This window comes from Clinocottus analis, unplaced genomic scaffold (assembly GCF_023055335.1).
Source record: "Clinocottus analis isolate CAN_PGR_092001 unplaced genomic scaffold, fCliAna1.0.p SCAF_27, whole genome shotgun sequence".
NCBI lineage: Eukaryota > Metazoa > Chordata > Actinopteri > Perciformes > Cottidae > Clinocottus > Clinocottus analis.
The window spans coordinates 4,045,990-4,072,087 of record NW_027176009.1 but is presented as its reverse complement, the minus strand read 5'-3'; the positions used below and the strand labels follow the sequence as shown (position 1 = coordinate 4,072,087).

The following is a 26,098-nucleotide window of genomic DNA, read 5'->3' as shown; positions in this document are numbered from 1 at the left end:
CAGTGATGGGTGTGTTTCGTGCGGCCGTAAAGCGCGATGTGCGTTGCCACCGGAGACGCAATGTAGGAAGTACATTTCACAGCTTACCGTTCTCGTTTTGACAGCTTAAACTTAACGTTACATTACACACCCGTTTGTATATGTCGTGTCTTTTCTCCCGTTGTTTCTGAGCATTTTTCGAGTTAAATAAACCAATCTGAGCTGCTGTTGCGGACACTCGAGCACACGGTCCGTGAAAAGGTAAATATCTTAACTGTACGTGCGGTGTCTCTGGACAGATCAATTGTTTGTTGTGTTAGCTAACACGTTACCACACATAAGCTAACTCGATACAAAACAGTTTTAATGATAACCTAAAATGGCACAAAGTGTCTGCTATGGAGGTCACTGTCGACTCTACACAAGTGTAGGAGCGGTGGATACTCTCCGGTATGGACATGTTCTACTTATTTCCTAGTTAATTGAATCCCTTCCTAACTTTTAGGGTTTAACAGCCGATGAGCCGCAGTAGGAACCCCCCTCCCCGGGGTCAAGGGGCAGCGCGAGCCAAACAGGTAACACCTGTCTGATAATGAGACGTGTGAATGATATCTATTACGTCAACAACAAGTATGATCCACCACCTCTGTGCCTGTCTTTACTTCCGTCTGCCTCGCCGCTTCCCAGATGGGGCTGCTCCTGGACCTGACCCCGGATGGAGGGATGGATGATGAGGGAAATGATGAAGAGCTGGAGGCAGAGCTTCTGAATCTGATGGGAGGAGGTGGAGGGAGGTCACAAGGGAAGAAAAGTGACGGCAGAGGTGAGAGAGTCTTTTTTTTTTATATCTAATGTATAGACATTTTATTTAGAGTCTTTTTTTTCGCGTGCAATTGTTTAAATGTTGATATTCTGTACATGATTTAATGCTGCTTCTGATGCATTTGTGTCCTGCAGCTCCTGTTGCCATGGCAGATATAGAGCAAATGGCAGCACTTTGTATGAAAGACCTGGATGATGAGGAAATGGGGGATGAAGATCTGGATGATGACGAAGATCTGTTGGTAAAACACTCAGTCCCCTTTATAGCTGAAACAATTTGAGGATTAATAGAGAAATATATTGTATTATATGATTCTTTCAGAACAAATTGTGATAGTTTAATTGTGTCAGTTATTTTTAAAAGCAAAAATGTCAACAATTGACAAGTCCCAGCTCCTCCAATGTGCTGAATTTGTTTAATATGTGATATATGATCATAAACGTGATATATTTGTGTTTTGGACAAAACAAGCAATTGAAACACATCTTCTTGGGGTCTGAGAAATTGTAATAGAAAATGTCACCTCTTTTTGTCAGTTCACAGACTAAACTTAACCTAATTTATATTTACTTAATTTAGCAGATTAACTGATAATACAAATGCATGGTTAGCTGCAATTCTAATCTCTTTCATTTGTTTTTACTTCATGCGTTTCCATTTCTCCGTACGTAGGCAGAACTGAATGAGGTTCTAGGGGATGATGAGGCACAAACTCCTGCTCCCACCCCTTCTGCCATCACGACGACCGGTGGTGCAACTGGGTTGGAGTCTGTCCTACTGGAGCGCATTGACATGTATATAACAGCCATGTCCAAAGCTAAGGCTGCAGGGGAGACTAGCAAAGTTCGAAGATATGACCGTGGGTTAAAGGTAAATTAGAGAAGGAAGAGGAAACATCCTCCGAACAAGTTGATTCCCGTACAAATGTTGCAAGAGGCCTCTTATGAATTAGTCTAATACTTAATATCTTTCTTCATTTTTATGCTACATTTTTTTCTTCTTCAACACTAGACACTCCAGTCCATGTTGACGTCTGTCAGGAAAGGAAAACCAGTCAACGAGGAGGATTTTCCGCCTCCAGTTGCTCTCGGTGGCAAGGCCAACGCCACAGAGGCGTCTGAATCAATCACGGTACAAGAACTGCCAGGGCCCACGCTGATGCCCTCTACTCCCACAAACCAGAAACCTCTAAGGGAGGCTGCGCCGACAACTCCTAATATGAAGCCACTCCATCTGACTGTGCCTCAAAAACCTGCTTTCGCCCTCACCCCGGAAACACCTGCAATCTCTCCCCTCACCCCCGGCCAGCCTAACGCACAGCACTCGGGTAAACACACATGATAACGTACAGAGTTCGCTGTGGAAGTCTCCCCAAATGTGATCGTCGTGAGCTTTTAAACCAACAAGTCTTTTGTGTCTCTCCGTGCCCTTCCTCTATTCAGAGCTGAAACAGGCAGTTTTGTCCAGACAGAGAGAGTATAAGATTGCTGCCATACACGCCAAACAGAACTTCGACATAGATCGGGCGAAACAGCTCTACCTCACTGCCAAGGTAATCAAACCAATGTCAATGTCATCACAAGAATACATGTATTTGTTTGTATACTTGTATATAGAAAAAGTAAATCCTAATGGGAGTTGACCTTCCTTCATGCAGAAGCTAGACGTGCTGATGGAGGCACTGGACAGAAACGAACCAGTCGACCTGAGCTCACTACCTCCTCCTCCTGGTCAGTGTGGCCACTTTAAAGGAATACTTTGCTGGAGAGTGTTTTACTTTTGTTTCCATTACTCAAACACCATAGCCTGATTAATTTACAAAAAAATTCAAGGAGAAGGAATGTCCCAAGTGATAAATGCAAATTAATAAAACAAAGTACATTTTCCTAACTTTTAAAGATCATCAAATAAATATTCAGCACTGTGTACTATACAAAAAAGTGGTCGGGTCCTCACTAACAACAACAAAAAGAAAACTACACGCTATTCACCCCCATCATCAAATACTGAACGTTGGAAAACCTTTGCACCATATAGATAGAATGATTCTTAATTCGGGACCTATTCAGGGATCTCTGTGATAGTTGATGACGCTGTTTGTAATATGCTTGTGTACAATTTGATGTTTTCTCACCTGATTAAGTGAAGGCGGTGATGATGATGATGATGATGACCATATCTAGACCCCTTCAATGATGTCTGATCATTTGCAGGAGACGGAGTAACAGAACACCGTGCACCTCCTCCTCCTCAGTCTTCCTCTAAACCAGCTACCCCTACTGCACCTGCACCTTCACCCGCTGCCGGTAAGACTCAAGTAGCCCTGATACTTCAGATGATAAAAATGTTAGTACATGTTAAATTTGAAGAATAACGTATGTGTGTGTTCATGCGTGTGTGTGTGTCCTGCACAGATCTGCCTGCTCCCAGCAGTTTGGCAGAAGCCTTGCAACAGAGGATGGACATATACAAGTCAGCAGCAGAGGGAGCCAAGAGCAAAGGAGATGATCGTAAGGCTCGCATGCACCAGCGCATTGTCAAGGTACACACCATGCCCTTATATACTTATAAAATACATGGTTGGAACGATTTTCAAAGCAAATAATTGTATTTATTAAAAAAAAAGCATATTTACAGAGGAAACTACATCTAAAGCAGCGTTAGATATTCTCATAGATTTAGCAATTTGGGATACACTTTTTGCACCTGCCTGCTGTTTGGTGGTGTGTTTTTCTCTTCTCCTTGAATAACTGGTTTGTGACTCACTTTATTTTGACTGGAAATGCCCTCTGTTGCTTTTACTGTAACAACTTCTGTTGCTCATTTTATCTTCCTGAATAACCTGCAATAAAGTGTCTTGTTCTCTGAGGATTGTTGAAAGGCATTGTGGGGAAATAATAAACCTTTCCTTTTGAATTAGATCTGGCTGAGGTTGTGTAAATGAATAAAACATGAAAGAAAAGGCACAATATTGTTGTGTGGCTTGTATATTGCATTTGTAGCATAGCAGTGGAAGCTCATTGATGACATTGATCTCCATGTGGGAGTTATGTGTCAGTATTGTATTTACATTCAGGAATGCCACTCTTTATTTTGGGTGGGATTGGAAAATTAGAGAGGTTGTTCGCTTGAAGATATATTGTATTTCATCTGATTTACAATGCTATTGTTATATTTCACAATAAAAATCGCACGTTTGAAACAAGCAATTTAGGAATTTCTTTACTATGACAGAGTAACAATACCAGGATCTAATAATAATATAAGGGTATCTAAACGTAGATTTCTCCTTAATAACAGAATTATAAATCATCTTCTCTGTTCTAAACAGCAATACCAGGATTCCATCAGAGCTCACAAAGCTGGACGACCCATCACCTTGTCTGACCTCCCTGTGCCGCCAGGTAACTTTCTCCCGGTGTGTTTCAGGATTGTGCCTCAGCTGCACTTTATAGTTGCAGTAAGTCATGTGTGTGTGTGTTGCTCTTGTAGGCTGTCCTCCACTTCAGGGCTCAGAGGGGGGTCAGCAGAACTTCATGGGTGTTCTGGAAACGGCTATGAAAATAGCTAATCAGGATGCAGACGCAGAAGATGATGAAGAGGATGAACCAAGAGAGGCTGCCAAGGTAAAAAATAAATAACTAAATAAAGGTACCACCAAATGGTCAAGTTGTTGTTGTGCGGCCAAGAAATCGGATTGGTTGCCTGTTAAGCAGGGATAGAAAAGTTGTATTGTTTGCCTTGCCAGCTTCTGTGCTAGGTTATCAAATTCTTATTGTCTCTGTTACTCCTCCTGATTCTTACATTAACATCACTCTTCACAGTAAATCACGGGAAAGTATTCAAACAGTATCTCACTAAATTTAGTTAAGAATGCTAAATCTCACTTAGCTCACAGGTATCTCACTTGAAGAGAATAGTACTGTACCGAGACATCTGTGTGTATCTTGCATTGCGGTTGTGTGATGAGCATCAGGGGCGGACTGGCCATAGGGGATACCGGAGAAATACCCGCTAGGCCAACAGGGTTGTGCTGGTCCAATACCGGCCCACCTCCATCACCAACCAGCCGTCCCTCTGACATCGGCAGACCCGCTTATAGTCTGTGCTTCACAAAACACATCAAATTTACTCTAATACCTAAAATTGACTATCACCGACTGACATTTATACTACTCCTCATGATCTGTATTCACACTCATGGCTTCCATCTTCTTTACTCATCTAATCTCTTCTGTCAGTCTAACTTTGTTTTAGGTGTTATTAAATGACTCTAGCCTACTCAACACTTGCGTCACTTGCTCACAGACAAAGACGTTTTTGAGACTTTTTTATGTTTTCGAGACGTTTTCATTCACCTAAACACCCCTACACCCACAGACACACAATCACGACCCCAGCATGCAACACTACTGACACAATGATGTTTACACCCCATCGTGAACAATAGGCAAGCTACGAGATGTTAGCTTGCTTATTGTGTGGTTTATTCTGTAACAAGAACAGGCTACTATGGGCGGAGCCTACCCCAAGACAACTGTCAACACCGTTAAAACCTCTTAACATGCTTCACCTCTGCTCCCGATCATAGAAGCTCATGAGACCTTTACTGACCTCCTGAAAACAGTAATTACAATAACCAGTCTTATCTAGAACAACTTGTTCCGAGAACAACTTCTTCCTGTCTCCGTTACAGTATGTTCTGTTCATTTCTACAATACAGTTCATACTAATTCTACCCTCTGATTCCAGTTTGTTTATTGTGTGGTATTTCTCTCCTACCATTCCTTAAGGCTCTGCAGTTATATGTTTCACCATCTGATACCAGCCCAAAGTTAAGCATATTCATCTAGAAAACTATACCTACCTTGGAGTGTTAAAATAGCAGGATCATTTTATTCCATCTGTTCATCCAGGCAAATTGGTGATGTAATTTCTTTGTAATCGTCCAAAATAATGTTAAGTGTATGGGTATGTTTCCAAGTAGGCCACTGACTGGTCGATACGTGCGATGCATTGAGTGGGCAGCGCGCCGTGTATTGAGTGAGCCGGTCTGACAGTAACTCCCGGGCCAATTTTTACCCCAAGTTCGCCCCTGAAGAGCACCTTTACCCTCACGTGATGAGCACCCTTAAACACTTTCCTTCTTTCTCCGCAGCCTGCAGTGCATCCACTTGCCCAGAAAGCAAAGTCTCCGGCCCCTCAGATCCCCGGCGGGTCCTCGCTTCCAAAACTGGGACCTAAAGGTGCATTCAGTGTGCTCTGTGTTCTTCGTTCCTGCCCGCATGTACAAAATGTTCCTTACAAGGAGTTTGAGTGCTATGCGAGGCAGAGTTTCACTTCTTTTTCTCTTAATTATCCTTGCAGCCCAACAGCAATTGGATTTCCTGTTGCTAAGGCGACAGGCTTTTATGCGTGCAGCACTGCGCTCCAAACAGATGAAGGTAAGCTCTGTTATTTTTTTTCTTCATACCTTTGCTGATAGATGCCCTGGCATCTTTATATGTTTGGTGGACGTCTTCATTACAGCTGCCTGTTGTGTAGTTGAAGTCTTGAACATCTGTTGAGTTGCTGTGGTTTGACTGGTGCACCTGCTGCTGTGTGATGGTTTGCAGGACATGACTGGAGCAGCGCAGCACCTCAGACACGCCAAGGGTCTGGACCCCATGGTCACCGCTGCCAAGTCTGGCCTCCCTGTTGACATCACCAAGGTCATACATCTATTATGTTCAAATGAATGACATACAAGAAGGTGTGTGTGTGTGTGTGTGTGTGTGTGCGTGTGCGTGTGTGTGTGTGTCACAGGAGCAACCAAAAGTGTGAGGTGTGTTAACACAAAATGGGACAGAAATAGAAGCTGGTAGGAATGAAGCACCTTTGTGCTCCTCACAGTCTCACTTTGTGTGTGAGAGTTTGTGTTTGTTTATTGGCATTTTTTCAGTGCCATTTCTCTATTAATATTTCATATAGTTGCCACTTCTCCCATATGACTTTCTTTCATTCTTCCTGAGTTTTATTTTAACATATTTGTTTCAAATAACCGTACTTCCTCTGACTCAGCCCCACAGTGTAATTACCAGGAATATTAACTTTGTTTCTCTGTTAGTTTTTCTTCCTTTCTGTCTCCAGAATAAGTTTAAAAAAAAACATTTTCACAATTTTTTTCGTCGACAGATTTATTTGTTTCGCTCCACATTTGTAATTGTGTCCTCCGTGACAGATTCCCAGTGCTCCAGTCGGGGAGGATGATTACTCCCTGGCTCGCTCCCGCGCCTCCCCTCTCTCCCCTCGCTCCAGTGAGAAGTACCACGGCCTCATGGATCTTTTGCGGAAGCAGCATGAGGTCAGGACACTTTTCTCTATTCTTCTTTTATGTATATTGTATAAGAAAGCGCACCTCCTGAATCTTGCTGTACATTCGCTTATTTTGATGTTGATATCATAATGTCACTTTTGTAGTTGTGTCATATTGTTTTTGGCTATTGTCTGTTCTCATACCAACGCCTTCCTTTGTTCTGTATCTTCACAGAAATGTTTGGGATACTCTCAACAGCTCACACTCGTGGGCAATGTGGCTGAGGCTCTGAAGTAAGAGACCCCGTTGTGGTATATTTCAGAATTGTGTTACACGTGTCATCTGCATTGATGCCAATAGGCCATTTCCATTACAGTCAATTAATATGTGATTAATTTGATGGTATAATATACATTTTGGTTGATACTCTCTCTCATCACTAATCACAGGCAGTGACCAAATACATCCAAAATTTGAGATCATTCATTTCATCATCATTATCGTCATCATTTGCTAGAGCCCAGTGTTTTCAAATTGCTAACTCACAAGCCCAAAGAAATGCATTTTAATCCCATTAAAAACAAAAAATTTGCAAATTCTCTTTATATGTGATATTTACCTGCAAAATTACGCAGATTAGCATATTCACTGAAATACTACTGTATTTATTCAACTGAGCACATCATCAGACTGTGATTTTACATGTTTTAGTGCTAACAGTGTAACTTTCATGTCACGCTGAATATTTTACTCGTTCTCATCACAGATTTTTTTTCACATACATTTAACTATCACACATCATGCATTCCTTAATTGCTTACTTTTCCTTCAGTTTTGCTTCAAAAAATATTGTCATTGCCGAGAAAAAGCCTATCAAGCTCCTACGTTTTTTTTGTAAAAATCGCAGGAACAAACACACACTGGAAGTGTGTGTGTGTTTGCCTTGAGCAGAGATCAGACCTGCGACCGTTCAAGCACCAACCAGTCCGTCCTGTAAGACTTCTTATACGATATGATCAGTTGTGTGTAAGGACCATCTCTGTTTCTGACCAGGTTTGAAAAGCTCGTCGAGGAGTGTATGAAGAACATCGACATACTGAAGAACGCCCATGCCAAGGGCCAGCCAGTCCCCAAGTGCCGCACGGAGGAGAGGACCCTGAACACCGTCAAGTGAGAAACTAACATAGATAATTGATGATATAATAATATTTAGTTATAATGTTGTTGTTTTTTAACGACTTGTGCTTTATGTCCACCACAGAATGAGTTTTTCTCGAGCAGCATCAACAAATCAAAACTTTAACCTTTCCATTACATTGATTTAAGACTAAATACATCAACATTTTGTTTGGTTGTTGTAAAGTGTGTCTCTCTCACTGGTGATTTTAAAACGGCACGTGAGCTTTATTTATGTGTGTTCACCCCCAGGATTTCTGACGGCTGAATAAGATCAGTCATTTATAACTAATAATGACATTCTTGCAGCAATCCTTGCTGGTTTTAACATCCCTGAAACACTGATTTCACTTAATAATTATTGCTTTAGTTATAGCTTTGCAACAGAACTGAATGTATATTTGATTATAAAGTTATAAAGATTGTAAACACATTGGTTTTGAAAAGACATTTTCCCTGACTAGAGCAGTAGATGAGTCAGATTGACTCACTCTGGCTCGACTCCAGCATCATGCTGGCTAACAGCTAGGTGACTCTGGCAGTGCCATTCAACAGACTCACAAACAGTTGTGATTGTGTGGCAGTCAGGGATGCTGACTGGTTGTTATCCGTCACTCTTAATGTTTTTTTTCTAAATGGTCATGACTCATGTTTTTGTTATTAAGGATCCACTCCGGCCTGACACCCAATGACCTGATACTGTACATCAACAAAGGCATCAACCTACCGTGTCCCCCAGGTACTGATGGCAGCTGTGCGTCTTTGAAATAACTACGCAGTGATGTGATAACTGTATGTTCACGTACACCTACTGTTCCTTCAGGTGTCTCACCCAACGATCTGGATGCCAGCGTGAAGTTTGAGTTTCCATTTCCCAGTGCGGTAAGAATCTCTCTCACTCAGTGAGTAGAGTGTGGCTGTTTCACGAGATGTGTTTTAATGCAACCATTTATCTGCGTGTAGGAGGAGGCTCAGAGGGACAAAACGGGCACGGTGAAGAGCACCAACAACCCCGAGTTTAAAGAGAATTTCAAACTCAGCATCAATCGAACCCACCGAGGCTTCAAACGAGTCGTCCAGTCCAAAGGCATCAAGTTTGAAATCGTCCACAAGGGGTAAAAAAAACACAAACGGCTTTGGGACGAAGCTTCCCTGTTTATCCTCATGATTGATGCTCTAAATGTCATGTCTGTTGTGCTTTTGTCAGTTGTCTTCTTCTCTCTGTAATCACAGAGGCCTGTTTAAGACGGACAGAGTTGTGGGCACTGCTCAGATGAAGCTAGAGGCCTTAGAAAACCAGTGTGACGTTAGAGAAATAATAGAGGTGGGTGTTGATGACAAGTAAATACAAATTTATATGTACTTGTACACATCAGTTCTATTTAACAGTGTGTTTCATAGGTGATGGATGGACGAAAAGCTACAGGGGGCAAGTTGGAGGTGAAGGTGAAGATCCGAGAGCCTTTGACAGGAGTTGAGCTTCATCCGGTGACGGAGAAGTGGCTAGTTCTCGATCCGGTGTCCTCCCTTTCTCCTCCAGAGAGACAAAAGGAACGAGTGAGTAGAGTATTAATGTCCCCTGACATGCGTGTGTGTACACTGTGGGGGAAAACTGAAGTGAAGCAAATCGCTATCGGACACAAGGAAGAACTCCTCACAAAGGCTCCAGCCGGCCGGGTCACTATTGCACTTATTCATATCATGTTGTCAGGACACGAATTACAAAGGGTCTGAATTTGGGGCGAGGACAATATTTTGTAACATTGAGAAACCAACGATGAGACAAAGCTCAATAGGTTTGCAGGTTTTTAACTTCTCTTTCCAGTTTTTTTTTTTTTTAATCTTCACTAAACTGCCTCGATAAAAACCAAGCTTTACCAGTGACGGGTGCTGCAAATTAGCTTCAGACGCCTGTATTATCTGTATCCAACAACGTTTATCTTTTTGGAAACAGACATGCACAATATGACTTATGTGTCGAAAAATCTGATTTGTGAAACTATAACGTTCCTCAAATGAATCTGTGACCACCATCGTTTCCACATCAATAGCACGACTGAAAATTGTCGCCACCAGCCGTTTATCTCAATGGACTTAGTCCTAATATTGGCATAACAGTAGTAAATTAAATCTCCCATTAATTTACATTTTATCTATACATTGGCCTAATTATTTTATTTCATCCCAACCTTGTATGTGCTTTGCTCCCTCAATGTTGTCCATGGTTAGTATTTGGTCTGTATATCATTGTTTGAGTGACAGTTTTTGTAATATGTGGCATTTCACGCATATGGCCACACTTTCTTTTTCAATCTTCTACCATTTCTTCTCCTGTGGTTACACGTTGAGGAAGGGGATTGTCTGGGATAGTTTAGGTTTGTAATGCCCTATAGCTGCTGCAAAACTTAAAACAAAATATATCTTAAAATTTGGATGGAAATCTGACTTTACCATTCTTTGGTACGTTTGTAACAACTTTAAACACACTTTAGACCTGGTTGGACGACACACTGGTTTGTCTCGAGCATAACCGGGTCGACATTCTGCATCTGAGTAGTCTGATTAATACACTGTCATCCTGCTGCCCTTTGCAGGCTCTATACCTGCAAGCAAGAGTGACGGAAGCTAACACCATTGGCATTCAATAGATTGACAGTGTCAGTTCAGTAAAGTCTCAGTGTGTTTGTTGGTTTCAGGCTCCATCTCCTCGGCCTAAACCAAAACATGAAGCGAGCAGCAAACATGAAGCGAGCAGCAAACATGAAGCGAGCAGCAAACATGAAGCGAGCAGCAAACATGAAGCTAGCAGCAGGAGCAGCCATCCCAACAACTCTCCTCCTCAGTACAAACTCCACAGCTTCAGCCTCCTCAACCATGACAGAGAGCGTCTGGAGAGAAAGGTATTTCTATGTGTTTATGAATGTCGTGGTCTCCCCCCGTCTACAAAGTCCACTTCTGTCATGCGAAAGTGTCGTCAAGTCATTACGCCCGTCTCTCAGATTGCAGAGTATCGAAAGGCGCAGCGGCATCCCCCAGCCGACCTCGTCCACCAACACAAAGAGGTCACACACAGGCTGCAGTGGCAGAAAGCACAGCTGGAGCGAGCCTCCAAAGCGCAACTGACTGGTAACGCACACAAGGAATAGAAACAAGTATTTGCTTTACTACCACATGTGACTATATGTCTCAACCTCTCAAACACCTGCATCTTCCTTCACCACGTGTGTAGAGTATGAAAGTGTGCTGCGGCGCTCCGTCCAGAGCTATGCTGACTCCGTGAAGAAGCTCTCCAGTCAAGGCAACAGGGTGAGCACAGTTGAACAGAGAGAGTGTGTGTTTTGGGGTTGGGCCTCATGATATAAAGTTTTCTTTGTCTTATTATAGGAAGCTGCCAAGGATGCTCTTGGCAGGTTTAGGATGGTAGAGAACGAGGTAAGGGGTGTCGACACCAACAAATGTTTTGTCATCATGAATGTGCAAATTATGTTTAATATTATGTATTTCCTTTCTGCTTCAGCTGGAATCGCTGCAAAGGAAACGCACGGGATGAGAAGACTGTGAGGGAGTGGAGACTAGGCTTGAGTACTGTTATATCATGTCTCTTTTTCTCATACACACTCGTATACAAACACTACATTACAGACTTTAAGCACCTTCAGCATGATTCCATGCCGCTCATTTCACGACAGCTGCATGAAACGATCGGATAATGTCAATTCATCATAAATTGTTTGTCACTTATTGGTTAGTCTCCAGCGAAGGTAATTCAAAAATAATCTGGAACTTCAAAGGGACACAGAAATGAAAGTAAGCATTAACATGTGTGATCCAGTGAAGGAGCAGGTTTATTTGCACTTAAACGCTCGACAAAGCCGCTTCTGAAGCATAACACACATTAATTACCTTTGCCCTGTTCATTTGTTATTGTTGGTGAAGAGATCTGTCGGAGGATTTATAAAGTTTACATTTGGCACCAGCTTTGAAAATCAGGTGGTGCCCGTAAATGACCAAAAGACACGTGTGTGTGTGTGTGCGTGTGCGTGTGTGTGTGTGCTCTGAAATGTGTTTAACCAATAGTAAGGAGTTTTTAACCCCTTCTCCCATATTTTATGTGTGTAATGGGCTTAATCTAATCTGTCTGCTCCAGTGTTCCCAGATTACAGTAATCTGCTCCGTTTGGAGTGGTGTGATATGGGAATAAAAAACGGGGCTTCGGGGTGCCACAGCCTACATCCCATAATGAGGGATTAGTGTTTGTGTCACCAAGGAGACGACTAGATCAGACGTAGAGTCGCCTTTGGGGCTGGAAGAGGGGGTGTTAGCAGCGTGCCATGAATGTGGCAGCAGCTTAGCACTGCAAAAAGATTCTTCTTCTTCCTCGTCTTCTTCTTCTTCTTCTTCTTCTTCTTCTTCTTCTTCTTCTTCTTCTTCTTCTTCTTCTTCTTCAGAGTAATAGGCGGCTCCACTTGGATTTTCTTTTGAACTCTTAAACAATATTAAGCCCATTATGCTGTCAATTTATAAAATAATTATCAGCTGCTGTGTCAGCGTGCTGCTATTTAGCACACATTTTGGCATACACAGTTTACGAAACCAGGATCTGTCCCACTGAGGTCTCCAGTCGCATCACAGTGGGTGACGAATAGTCTGCCCAAAGGAAGACAACCCAATATGTGCCAGTAAGGCTGCGTAATTGCTCATTTCTATTTCTGGTGCATCATAGACATCCCTGTCCTAGTCGTTCCTCTCTACTTTACACTCACTGTGAAGGGTACAACATTCAGATCAGTCCTATAAAACTTCATAAAATGTGTGTAGATTAGTCATTTTGCCACGACTTTCGATGGACAACAACATGTATTCTTTATTCTGTTAGAAAACAGATGTTTCCTCTATGTGTTTGACAACCGGCTAAACGGCTGTCAACGGCAGATTCTGGTGGTCCTCATTGATCGCACGCAGCCGGAAAGTAGCAGACAACTTTAAATGAGCCTTGCTATTTTATTTTATAACTCTGCTCATAGTTTTTTAGTCATGTGACACAGCAGATAATCATGTGTTTGTCCTAATCCACCACGGCCTCACCCCATTAACAAATAATCCTGGTTAAAGTTGACCTGATAAGGCCTTCCACAGTCCGTGTTGATTTTTAAGTCACATCCCTTCCCCCACATTTTTATTTTTTTAATCTATCAGGAGAAGATCATTTCTGAATCTTTGTAAATGGTATGTTGTGGTGCTTTTGATCAGCTAATATTCATTTTGATGGACAGGGCAATGGAGGGACTGATGATTGCTTATATTGACATAACTGCTATGTGTGCGCACGTGTGTATGTGTGTTTTAAAGTTGTGTGTGTGTTTCCCTTGTTCCGGGCAGCCATTAGTTCCAGTGCAGGATGAGTATCAGTTAGCAAACTATTACAACTTTCTTGCTAAAACATTTGGCACAAAGTCTATGTTTGAGACAAACACTTACACATTTTCTGTGCATCATTTAGATGCATATGTATTTGAAAGTCTTTGCATTAATGATGAAGATTAAGATGATATAACTGACAAAAATGAAAGCAGAAGCAATGAATTACACAACTCAAGCAAAGGGTCCAGTAATTTGTTTTTCATACTTTATAAAAATGAATGGGAACCAATGGCTGACTGACATTTTGTTGTTTACACCAAATAATTATTTAACATTTTCAAACACCAGTGAAAACACTCCAAAATCAAGAGATATTTAGACTATTCAGTATCAGATATGACAAAGAAAAGCAACACATTCTCAGACTTTTTAGCTGTAAAGCGAATGTTTGGTGTAGAGCTTGAAAAATGACTTTCACGATTTAGATTATTAAACTTACTAATCATCAACGTTTGTATGTTTCAGACATACAAAAAATGATTCAACATTTCTCAAACACAGCAACAGGTTTTTTTTGGGAAGGACTCTGTGATGAAAACTATATGTGTGTTGAATGGGTCTAAAACATGAAATACCACCAGTTTGGTCCTTTTTTTTAACAGAAAATATGTTTTCTTCTGATTCACAAAGTCGTGAAGTAAAGTTTATGACCAAGTAGATCTGATATCACTCTGGATCACTTTAATGCTGTTAAACACTCACAGAAACCCTTTTTTTTTAACTCTAAAACCTTTAACCCCTGTCACCTCTCACACACACACACACACACACACACACACACACACACACACACACACACACACACTGCTTGAGTAACCTCATGGCCTCTGAGGCCGTCCTGTTGTCATGCCAACAGGCTCATCAGCATTCACTGTGGTCGTTGGATGGTCAGGACCCGGGGAGAGGGACATATTGTTAAAGTTTGTCCTGCTGGTGACTCACTCCTTACACGAGACAACGCACGCACGCACACATTCGTTTCCATATTTTATTTTTTTAAGTGTATCTGGCTGCACTCCATTTATGAAAAAGGAGACATTTTGGTGGATAGGTTAACAATAATCACAGACGTTCTGTCCTGATCTGCTGCAGTAAATGAATTGTACTCATCTGGGTTTGGGGGGCAAATGGTTTTCTTCTGTTAAGTCATTTAAGGGCAATCAATCAAAATATATATGTACTATTTGTATACAATACATGAACAGCATCATATGCTCTGTCTTTATCTTTGAGTGTAAGTCATAATGATTTGTGCAGCTCAAACGGGGAATGTATGAAGGCCTGATTGTTGAGGCTTCTTCGTTGTTGAAATGAATAAAATGGTAAAACAGCACTGGCTTTGTGTCTTCGTTGAACCAAACAATCCTCACCAGAATTTTCCCATTTGGACTGATTTCCGATCAACATAGAAGCTTTTAACTTTTCAATTGTTTTTATTAGTGTAACACCTCAGGACTCAGAATATCTTGAGGTGACATGTTTCAGGAGTATAATGCATTCTGTAAAACATGGTTAGACTCAATGGTCTCTCATGTGATCAACCTCTTTGCAGAACTTTGTACAGCATACCATCCAAATACCCCCAAAACTATGAAAACGCATGTTCCTAGTATGAAGATCCAGGAGAAACACAGCACACTGCTACTGGAAGTCATTTTTAATTCAACTGCATATTAAAATATTGTATTGTAAATTTTGACTTACTTGGTGTAATGATGCTTTATGCTAATTTTTGCATTTTCACCATCAGACACCAAAACCATAAAACAAAAAAAACAAAAACATCAGATATGTAAACCCAGTTTGTGACACAGGCTTTCCACTTCAACACTTTTCTCCTGAGTGTCTTTCATAAGGCAATAATGTTGGTTAGTTGTAATAATGCATGCTGGTAATGATCACATCAGTTCGCTTTGCGGGTGAAGTAAAGCCAATATCATCGAAATAGCTTGAAAAACAATAACGTGAAAGACTGAATAGGCGTATCTTTTTGCAGACAATGCTTGCAGTTTTTTTTTTGGGGGGGGGGGGGGGGGCTTGGGGCTTTGGTGTTATGCTAATAACGTGTTTGAATGTGAAATTTCCCCTGACAAAGGGAGGAAAGACGAGAGGGGGATGGTGCGCAGGAACACAAGCGGAGAGTCTTGGTAAAATTGGACAACCCGCGAGACTTTGGTGGGCGTGGACAGAGACGAGGGCTTCCTGCTCGGGTGAACACGTGGTTCCGTGTCTGCGTCCCTGCTCGTCTGTCAGTGTGTGAAGGTTTCCAGCCCTTCTCTCACTCCTCTCCCCATCTATCCTCCCGTGCAACCGAGCAGAGCTTCTCCTGCCTTTACTCCGTCCCACCCACCCACCCGCACCTCCTCCTCCTCCTCCTCCTCCTCCTTCCTACTCCTCCTCTTTGCTTCTTCTCTTTGCGACGGCTACCGGGACTTCCGACAGCCAGGCCGCCGTCACTTCAACGTGTATCCGCTCAGAGAGAGAGAGAGAGAGAGAGAGAGTGAGAGAGGTAGAGAGAGAGAGAGAGCCAGTGTATGTGGAAGTGTGTGTGACGAGAGGGAGAGAGTGTGTGAGTGAGAGAGTGCGTGTGCGCGCGCCCGCCGGTCCCCCTGCGTGTTATTTCTCCCACCATCCCGCCTCGTTTTTCGGTCATGACGCTGGAAGCGATCCGCTACCGGGCCGGGTCTCTGCAGATCCTCAACCAGCTGCTGCTGCCACACCAGACCGCGTACGATGAGATCCGCTCGGTGCAGGACGCCTACGAGGCCATCAAGTCCATGAAGGTACGGAGCTCCTTTCTTTCTTTTCTCTCTCTCTCTCTCTCTCTCTCTCTCTCTCTCTCTCTCTCTCTCTCTCTCACCCCCCCCCCCCCCACCCCCTCTCTCTTACCCCCTCTCTCAGGGACCCGCATGCCCGCTGCTTCTGCATTTATTCCCGTCGTGGGTGTTATTTTTTTTGTCGGGTCTTTTGTGCTCCCACCGCTGCACGCATGTGTTGCCATATGCTCTCCGCCGCGCTCCCGCTGTCGGCCTGTATTTTGTTTTGGATGCACCTGCAGCACCCGCCATCTACCCCCACCCACAACCATCCTTTATATGTAGTTTTCACATTGTCATGTGCGAGCGCGACAAACTGGGCATCTGCACACAGCCACCCGCCCATGGAATAATATCCCCCCCCTCCCACCTCTTTCCTTGGGAGAGATTATTGATGAATTATTAATGACCTTTGCCAGGGTTTTGTTCGTGTCGGGGTCTTGCGATGCACTCAGTGACACCTCCAGCTCGTTTCTCCCTCACTACCTGAAGGCCTGACACAGAGCGATGCTCGGATAGTTGCATGTTCAAGTTCTCCAACAGCCGGGGACATTTTCACTTAGTTTGTCCTCCCCGTCACACACACACACACACACACACACACACACACACACACACACACACACACACACACGCACAGGCACAGGCACAGCAGCTACACCTTTGATCATGTGTGAGACAGACTGAAGGAATGTTCCATAAGCAGAGTGGGTGATGTCATGATAATAATGGAGTCTAATGGTAGAGCGAGAGAAGACGGATGATATAATTTTGGTCCAAGCTTTTGGCTCATTGATCACCCACTTACAACTCTGGTGGAATGAGATTAATGATCCTCACTAAAACTGGCAGACATCTGTTGGAAGTTGGCATAGAGACCAAAGATGACTCTCCTCCTCCTTTCCCTCCTCCACCAGGTGCGGGGCGCCCCGGCAATCGCCATCGTCGGCTGTCTCAGCCTGGCTGTGGAGTTGCGGGCAGGGGCCGGGGGTGACGATCCCGTGACCTTCATCAGAGAGTCTCTGTGCCACCTGACTTCAGCGCGGCCCACCGCCGTCAACATGGGCCGCGCCGCCCGCGAGCTGATGGAGTTCGCTGAGAACGAGAGCATGGAGAAGAACTCGGAGCAGCTCAGAGAAAGGTTGGCTGGTTAGAGGAAGATGAGCACATTGTTTGACTTTTGGTTTGTGGTAATTGTATGAATTGAAACACTGATTTAAGGACACGTGTACATGTTTAACATTAATACTCGTGGACCCTTGTTTTATGCTGTTGTAATTGATGTGGGACACAATTCACAGTCCTTGTTCCATGAAAAGAAAAAAACATTTCAAAGTTCAACCAAAGCTAATTTCAGGCTTTAGCTTTTTAAATTAAGTCAAATCAAATAGGTGTCTTCAGAAGTTGCTGTATTTTACGATTCTATTCAAACAACTTTATTAACACATGACTCGAGCGGAGCAAGAGTTCCCAGTCGGGGAAACAAAAGCAAAGCATTTTTAACTTAAAAAGACACATCTGAAGATGCACATCTGATTTATTAACCTATGCATTAGTTGCAGATTTGTTTGGTAATCTTTGTGTTTTACTAAATTTGGGGCATACTACAAATGTACTACAAATCTCGACGGACTTTGCCTACCGCAAAGTGCAAAGTCCGTCGAGTCTGTGAATTAGTCCCTTGATCAGAGCGCAGATTGAACTCATTAACTTTCTCAGTCATCCTCGGTTCATCCATTCCCATTGACGTACTGGTCATAGTTAGCTGAGAAGATGGATACCGTTAACAAGTAAACATTAATGTTCAGGAGATAAACTGCTTTGCAAGTGTTTGATGAAGAAGATGACACATTTGCATTGGAAACAAACAAACATTGGAAACACACAGTGAGTTTTAAAATGTGAATTATTTTGTTTTCGAGAAAATCCAATCCAGAGGACCCTTTGAAGAAAGATTGACTGACAGCCAACACTAAACATACATGGCGTGCTCGCTCTTGTCAAATAAAACTTAAGCTGTGAATTGCGATGATCTCAACACGTGCCTTTTATGTGCATAGTTAGTTGCTGCGATAGCACTTCTTTAACACCAGCTGCAGGTGTCTTTTTAAAAGTTATCGCATCACACACGTGGGAAAATTCCAACGCATGCACACTAAACTAAACTGTATGTGACATTGTAGATTGTCAGAGTGAACAAAAACCTAATTAGTTTTATTGTTGCAGTATTTATTTGCTCCACAGGACTGTTGATTAGAGCTGCACATGCAGGAAAGGTGCTGAACACGGGAAGTTTTGTCAGATGTTGGTGTACAAATAACACCCGGGATGATAGCGGCAGTCATGTTGGGACAAAACACCGATTTCTGGGTAAAGATGCACTGGCCCATGACGCCGGATAGATAAAGGCTCAAATACTGACTTTATTTAGTGGATTGGTTATAAACCAGATGTGACCAATCCACATTTGATACAATTTCTCTGTCGATATCATGCCAGTGTTTCTGATATGCACTCATTTAGTCCCAGCGGGCAAACAACTTCACACCACAACTGTCGCTCATGTTGGATCACTTAACGATGAATCAAATAAGTTCCACGCAGACAGGTATACAGATTTTAAATGTGTGGAAAATAAAACATCGATATCAGCAGATGGCCTGAGTTGAGAGATCAGAATCTCCACATGGGCTTTAGGGATTGAAACTACTTCCTCTCCTCATAAGCCAGGAATGTGCTGCTGCGTGGTGACTCCGAGTGGCTGACGCAGCACAGACACGTTGGTCTTGAGACTTGTAAGTTGAACTGTGGGTCTCAAAAGAATGTTTGTGAACCGGATGGCTGAGGACATGCTGAGTGGCTCTAATTATAAAATGGATTGATACTGTAAGTACAAGGAAGGATGACATGAGGAAAAAATATGATACCAAGAACGATAAGGTGACGATAAGGATAAGAAACCTAACAATGATAAAAATATTATAGCGGCGAAGGGAAACTGAAGTCAGACCGAAACGTGCAGCCATATTGAAACTGAAGACCTGATGGACACATTAGGTCCACACTGGCAGATGGAGCCTCCTCTCAATTCCCACCTCCTCTGGCTCTCCTCCCACAGCGTAATCGCCTGGATCGAAGACATGCTGGAGCGCGACGTCAACGACAACAAGAAGATCGGCAACTATGGCGCCCAGCACATCCTGTCTGGCGTCCCGAGGGCCTCCGTGACCATCCTCACACACTGCAACACCGGCTCGCTGGCCACGGCCGGATACGGGACCGCGCTCGGTAGGACCGGCGCCTCGGCGCGAAAAGAGGGTGAAATATTGGCGGCGCTGAGACGGTGATAACGACTGTTTGTGTGCAGGTGTGGTGCGCAGCCTCCACGCGCTGAGCCGGCTGAAGCGCGTGTACTGCACGGAGACGAGGCCATACAACCAGGGATCCAGACTGACGGCGTACGAGGCGGTCGCAGAGGGGATCCCCGCTACGCTCATCACAGACAGCATGGCGGCCCTCACCATGAGAGAAATGGACATCACGGGTGTGTGTGTGTGTGTGTTTGTGTGCGGCGTCTTGCCTTGTTTCAAACTTCCCTCTTTTATTGGCACTAACCTACTTTCCATCTTGTTCTCCCTCTCAGCTGTGGTGGTGGGTGCAGACAGGGTGGTCGCGAACGGCGACACAGCCAACAAGGTGGGCACGTACCAGCTGGCCATTGCCGCAAAGCACCATGGGATTCCCTTCTATGTGGCCGCACCCAGCACGTCGTGCGACCTGAGCCTGGAGAGCGGCAGGGACATCATCATCGAAGTGCGTCCCCCTGAGGAGCTCACGAGTATAAACGGAATCCCCATCGCCGCCCCGGGTAAGACGTGACTTAGGATGTTGTTGTTATTCACGGGGTGGGCGGGGGGGGGGGTTACAAATGTTGTTTTTAGAAGTATAAAATGACAGGAACGGGTACAAATGGTGAGTTCAGGAGAAGGAAACCTTCCGGCTTGGAGAGATGGATCAGCGTGGCCCCGTTCCAACGTTCCCTAAGCCCTCAGCACTGAACCCTTACAGACTTTGATTGACGTCATTTGCAGTGTCAGTATCAGAGGTAAAGAGGGGGCAAGGGCTCGAGATGCTGTCTGAGGGGGCAGAGGCAAGACTCTGGCCAGTAAAGTGTTGGTTGGTAAAGTTCTTGTCTTGTTCTTATCTAAAGTTGTTCACGAAAGCTCTTTCAATGTTTTGGGGTAGTTTCTGGCTGGTTTTATGCCCTTTTTTTATATTGACGGCTGAGATGTCAGGAAATGAAGGTTAGGACAGATGGAGAATGACAACCGAGGGCCAGATTCGTACCACAGATGTTGCAGTTCCTAGTCAGCGTCTTAAACGACATGCGTGTTTCCCCGGCCATTTTTTTTTTACATTAGAATGCTATGAATTGTGGGTAAGTCCTCCAAGAAAGTCTGCGTAATTGCATTAAACCCTGAGCTCTTACAGTCTTCTGCATCAAGTCCATAAGAGCAAACGTTGGGGCCCGGTCCCCGGTAGGCTGTTTACCCCGTCACATTGCTATGAATTGTGGGTAATTCCCTTTGGCAAAGTCTGCAGAAATGTGGCCTTACGCAGAGTATTCATAAAGGGCTCAACATGTCTGCCAGAGACTCAAACACTCGACGATGGTCCATAACAGTGGGACAAAACTAAACCCTCTCGGACTTTGTGGAGCACAAAGTCCGAGAGGGGAGGTTGGGTTTATGCCTGCGCGTGTTTTAGGTTAGTTTGTTAGCGCTGAATTGAGTCATTTGATCTCTAATTACGTTGCCAGAGCAGAGAGGTGTTTAGTGACATCACAGTAATTAAAGAACACATTTAATGAGCACAGTGGCCCCCGGAGGAGGACGTGTGCTTGAACATTACATTTTCCTCTCGCACACTTCTCTGGTCCTTCTTGTACGTGGCAATTAATTGAAGCGTTGCCTGTGTAGCCAAAGCCTGAAATAGGTTATTCCTCTGTGCCATTGAGCTCCAAAGATGTCAGAAAACTATTAAAATCACATTAAAGAGACACACAGTTTAGCTTAAACTAATGAAGAGATGAAGTTAGCTATGAAACACCTGAATTGGCAATAAATAATGGATGAATTATAAATGGATGATTTTAAAAATATGAAACTAAAAGTAATGAATAAACAGTTGATATAGTTAACAATTAAAAATATAGCGACTGGTTAAGATAGTTGACTCCAAGGATCAGAAACAGTTCAGTTAGTTTTAAGTAATTTAAATAGCTGGTTAACAACGGGAGCTGGTAAATTAACTAAATTGCATAATGGTTCAAATAAATAACTCAAACGGGTTGAATAAATATCTGCACACTTAAATCTATGCAGAGAACACGTTGAACTCTTAAGGTATTTTAGCTATTTATTTATTTTAAACAGTTGGTTAAACATAATGGATAAAAAGTTGAAATAGCTGGTGAGCTGACTAGAAATAGTAGAATAAATGGTTCACTAACTCGGAGAGCTTAAAGTAGATCTGAGTGGTGGCGTAGATGCTGGTTTATCAGCTGCGGAGAGACCACTGATCTTGAGTGACCCTGTTTTGTAACCATGGCCCTTCTTCCGGCCCGTTTCCTGCAGGTATCGAGGTGTGGAACCCGGCGTTCGACGTGACCCCTCACCAGCTCATCACAGGCGGCATCATCACAGAGCTGGGAGTCTTCCTCCCCTCTGAGCTGCAGGCAGCGCTCACCGGCCGCCTCACTGCCCTCTAGAGCCGCTCAGCCCCACCTGCTGGTCCGTGTGCACCACTGCACCTTAACGTCACACACTCAGAGACACTCATTTCATCACAGAACACACACACACACACACACACACACACACACTGTCATTGTTGTGGTTTAGTTTTTGGTCGACGCACAGTCAGCGCTACATGTCAGTGGTGCACACAGAAGAAGAAATGTTCTTCAGTCTCTTACTCGCACACACACACACACACACACACACACACACACACACACACACACACATTCACTGCAGGGAGTCGAGCAGACACACATGTGCAGTCTCCTCTTTCTTCGTGTCCCTTTTTGTTTTCAGTGGTCTTACCATTTCACCTTTTCCATCCCATCTTTCGTTCTCTCTTGCCGCCTTTTTTCTTTTTCGAAGTAGCTTCTGCAACAACAGATAGCGCTCAGCTAGGCTCGATCCCATGAATTATATTTGGCAAAAAAATATATGGATAAATTCTTTCTAAACTACAAACAAATAAACTTCCAAAAAATCTGTTTCTTAAGTTCAAAGTAGTGGTTTCTAAAATGCTGCTACCCACTTGTAAATATACATATTCTTGCTGGTAGTGTGTACATATGTAGAAAACTAACCTCTGCTAGTGAAACGTACTGCTATTTTAACCAAAAATGTGGTTGTTTGAAATTAAATTTGACATAAAAGAAAATGTTATATTAACATTTAATTTATCTTGTTCTGCGTAGAAACCTTTTGTAGAGGAATAATCCAAATTTATAACTCCTAAATACATTTTTACAAGCAGATTTTTGGGACATGAACAATAGTATTTCGCTCTAACTTTTTACCCCGTGCGGCAAAATTTGAATTGACCTTTTAAATCAGCTGAAGCCTATGACAAATCCATGGCTGTATTTACCTTACTCCTTGTTTGTATCTTGCTGTTCCCAGTTGTACTGTATCATACCACACCTGTACTCCCATAATGTACTTATATATATGTAACCGTAATTATTTCAGCACCATACAGATATTCAACATACTGCACAGGATGCTCTGAAAGAATGGGGGGGTTGTGTCTTCTTTGCCATAACAGCTTTTGCTGTGATCTCAGAGGTCTGTTATGCTGTTGTGTTTGTGTAATACAGGCATCACCATTAAAGGAATAGTTCACCCCAAAATAAAAGTTTGGTCATCTGCTCACTTGCATGTCAGTCAAGACTTAACTAATGTTGTGCCCAAAAAAAATAATAGCTTTAGGATTATTTCAAGTTACTTAAATAAAAAGTTTTTAAAAATGAAATAATAATACTCAATAATAATATTGAAACGACAACTTAATATCTTGATATTTGTAAAAGCACTCAGCTTGCTACTGAAGAGTGTGTTGAACTAGATTTGAATCTGAACACTCGATTAGTGTCATTCAATGCTTAAGTTTCATGTTTTGGCTTCATTCTATACAATTTGGTTTAGTTTTACAGCCTTTAACTTTACTGTTTTTATTCGCTCTTACTGCACTCTTCAACCTCTTTTTTTAGTCTTAATGTTCTCAATGAAAAAGCTGTGGGAAACCCACTTTACACTTCCGTTTAGCAACAAACAATTGACGGACACAGTAGGTAACTGGGTTCTTTGGAGACCAAATGAGAGCTGAATTGAGAGTAAATATTGGTCTTACATTTGTCAGTTGGTCACAAACATGACTGAATGAATGATGATGTTGCTCTGTGTCCACAGGATGTGTAAATCGGCAACTGTTAGATTGCATGCCTTAACTTTATACGGTGGTAATGTGTCAATGTTGTCTTTACACTTTGTTGTGCTGCCCCCTGGTGGCCCAAAAAGCAATTCATACAAGCTTAAAGATCCACAGTCTTGACATTTCGCAGGCTTATGACTTCAGTTACTCAGATGCCTGAGTGGAAATATGAGGCCAACTAGTGAGGTTATACTCAAAAGATTGATTAGATGAGCAGAAGATGACTTTATATCTTTATTTTGAGGTGAACTATTCCTTTGTGATTGTGGGTTCTTATCCACACTGCCTATCCGTGTGCAGAGAGCTCTGCAACACCAACAATCAGAATGTAATATTCTTTTGTCAGGACAGATTTCAGAGACTCAGTCACTTCTTGACCAGGTGCTCTGTTCAGAATGTGTTTTGACTGTTTGGATTAATCCTTCCTCATAACTGAAATGCTGTTTTGCTCCAGACTGACTTCCATCAGACCACTTCATGAGATAAGGGCCATGGGCGGTCAAAGACGGGTAGCCCTGTAGGTCTACACAAATGGCTTTTCTCCATAGTTTCCATTTCCATCCCTCTCAGCAGCTATAAGTTTAACTCTTCAAGGTCCTGAAGATGGTAGAAAAATTCTTCTGAATTAATTGCTTCATTTAGTGCGTAAACAAGTGGGTATATTGATCATCAATTGCAGTGCTACCTCTATCAGAAACACTTTGCAACTTTCTAGTTTAAAATAACATTGCAGCAATCGGTTTTAATACCTCATATTTACCCATAACCAGTAGACTACTATTGTGAAAGGTGTGTGACTGAGTCCCTGCAGTTTTGCCTCCCTGGCTAGTGATCATGTGATGCATTTGTTGTCCTAAGAGTCTTCTTAGAAAAATATGTTGATCTGTGTGGGACACACCTACTCGCTGCACTGAATGTCACTGGGCCGGACTCACCCACACTGCTCACTGCCTTACAGGTGCAGCACCTATATAACTCACTGACGTAAGCTCTCGTCATGACCGAAGAGACGGGAGCCCCGCTTTATATCATGTAGCCAGACCGCCATCTCGTCAAGCCCACAGATATCTGGAGAAGAGCTTGTTCAGAGATTTGACGAACATAGTCTGCCTTCCTGACCCCCCCTCCGACCTCAAACACTGCCCTTGTGGACTTTGTCATTTACTTAATTCATTTAGACAGGTGACAAATACACAACTTTACCCACTCTACAGTACCACAGAGTTCCAGAGCAAAGACCCTAAAAAGAAAAGCTTAAAGTCAACACTAATTGCAGTATCCATAGTATCATTGTCCAAATATTGCTGTAATATAAGCTATTTTTTTCCTTCGCTTTCCATTTTCCCCCTTTTTTAGTTTCTACTCCTTCCACCCATCAAACCTCAACTCACAAAGATGCTGTTGGGTCACACACAAGCAGAAAAGACACGTGTGCATTTGACTTATTTATTTTGTACAGTTTAAGGCATCACCTAATTGGGGGGCAAATTTAGACAATGTTCCAGACGTATGTAGCAACTTTGTGGCCGTCAGACCCGTATTTCTCTCTAAATCTTTAGGAGGTATGAGATTTTGGTTTGTCTGTACATCATGATTATAACTGTTTGGCTGTGTTTTTTTAATTTTATTTCACGACATTGTGATTCCTAGTAACTAGGCCATTAGTACACCACACTGAGGAGGCCTCCTCAACCATACACACTACCTCTCCGTCTTGCTACACGGACTCAAACACTGAAATGCATGAAAACATGCACTTAATGTGCCAGGCTGCAGCAAAGCAGAGTGACAGATTGTAGAAGAAAAAAAAACTGGACTAAATGTCTCCATATCTCACTAATGTTTGTATCTTGAACCCAAAGTGAAAATTAATTTGTGGCGGTGCTTTTAGTCCGCCAAAGTAGCCTAGATTTTAGGCCAATGTGTCGCTATGGGTTGCAGTTGAATTGTTTCTGCATTACGCTATGTTTTTACACCATGCTTTTGAAGCAGCAGCAATATAGTACTCTGTTTAAAAGACACCCAACACGCCTAACAAAGGGGCCAAAATTCAGTGCTGCTTGACACGTATTTTCCACT

The 26,098-nt window shown here is 42.9% G+C and overlaps 2 protein-coding genes across 2 annotated transcripts; both read left to right on the top strand.

Moving 5' to 3' along the window:
- Positions 1–68: 68 nt before the first annotated feature.
- cc2d1a (coiled-coil and C2 domain containing 1A) lies at positions 69–15,027 on the top strand. The gene is made up of 28 exons (XM_068592580.1): positions 69–240; positions 485–554; positions 667–802; positions 937–1,043; positions 1,475–1,672; positions 1,814–2,129; positions 2,245–2,354; positions 2,460–2,532; positions 3,016–3,108; positions 3,217–3,344; positions 4,134–4,206; positions 4,295–4,428; positions 5,961–6,048; positions 6,170–6,246; positions 6,418–6,513; positions 7,023–7,145; positions 7,332–7,390; positions 8,151–8,267; positions 8,939–9,012; positions 9,097–9,155; positions 9,237–9,388; positions 9,507–9,597; positions 9,675–9,830; positions 10,970–11,173; positions 11,273–11,399; positions 11,503–11,579; positions 11,658–11,705; positions 11,791–15,027. Exons 2-28 carry the CDS (start codon positions 498–500, stop codon positions 11,821–11,823), a joined length of 3,006 nt encoding a protein of 1,001 aa, XP_068448681.1. The 5' UTR covers positions 69–240; positions 485–497; the 3' UTR covers positions 11,824–15,027.
- A 920-nt stretch (positions 15,028–15,947) lies between these two features.
- mri1 (methylthioribose-1-phosphate isomerase 1) lies at positions 15,948–25,033 on the top strand. Its single transcript, XM_068592534.1, has 6 exons — positions 15,948–16,477; positions 17,428–17,651; positions 19,629–19,798; positions 19,878–20,054; positions 20,154–20,378; positions 22,147–25,033. Exons 1-6 carry the CDS (start codon positions 16,346–16,348, stop codon positions 22,278–22,280), a joined length of 1,062 nt encoding a protein of 353 aa, XP_068448635.1. The 5' UTR covers positions 15,948–16,345; the 3' UTR covers positions 22,281–25,033.
- The last annotated feature ends 1,065 nt before the right edge of the window (positions 25,034–26,098 follow it).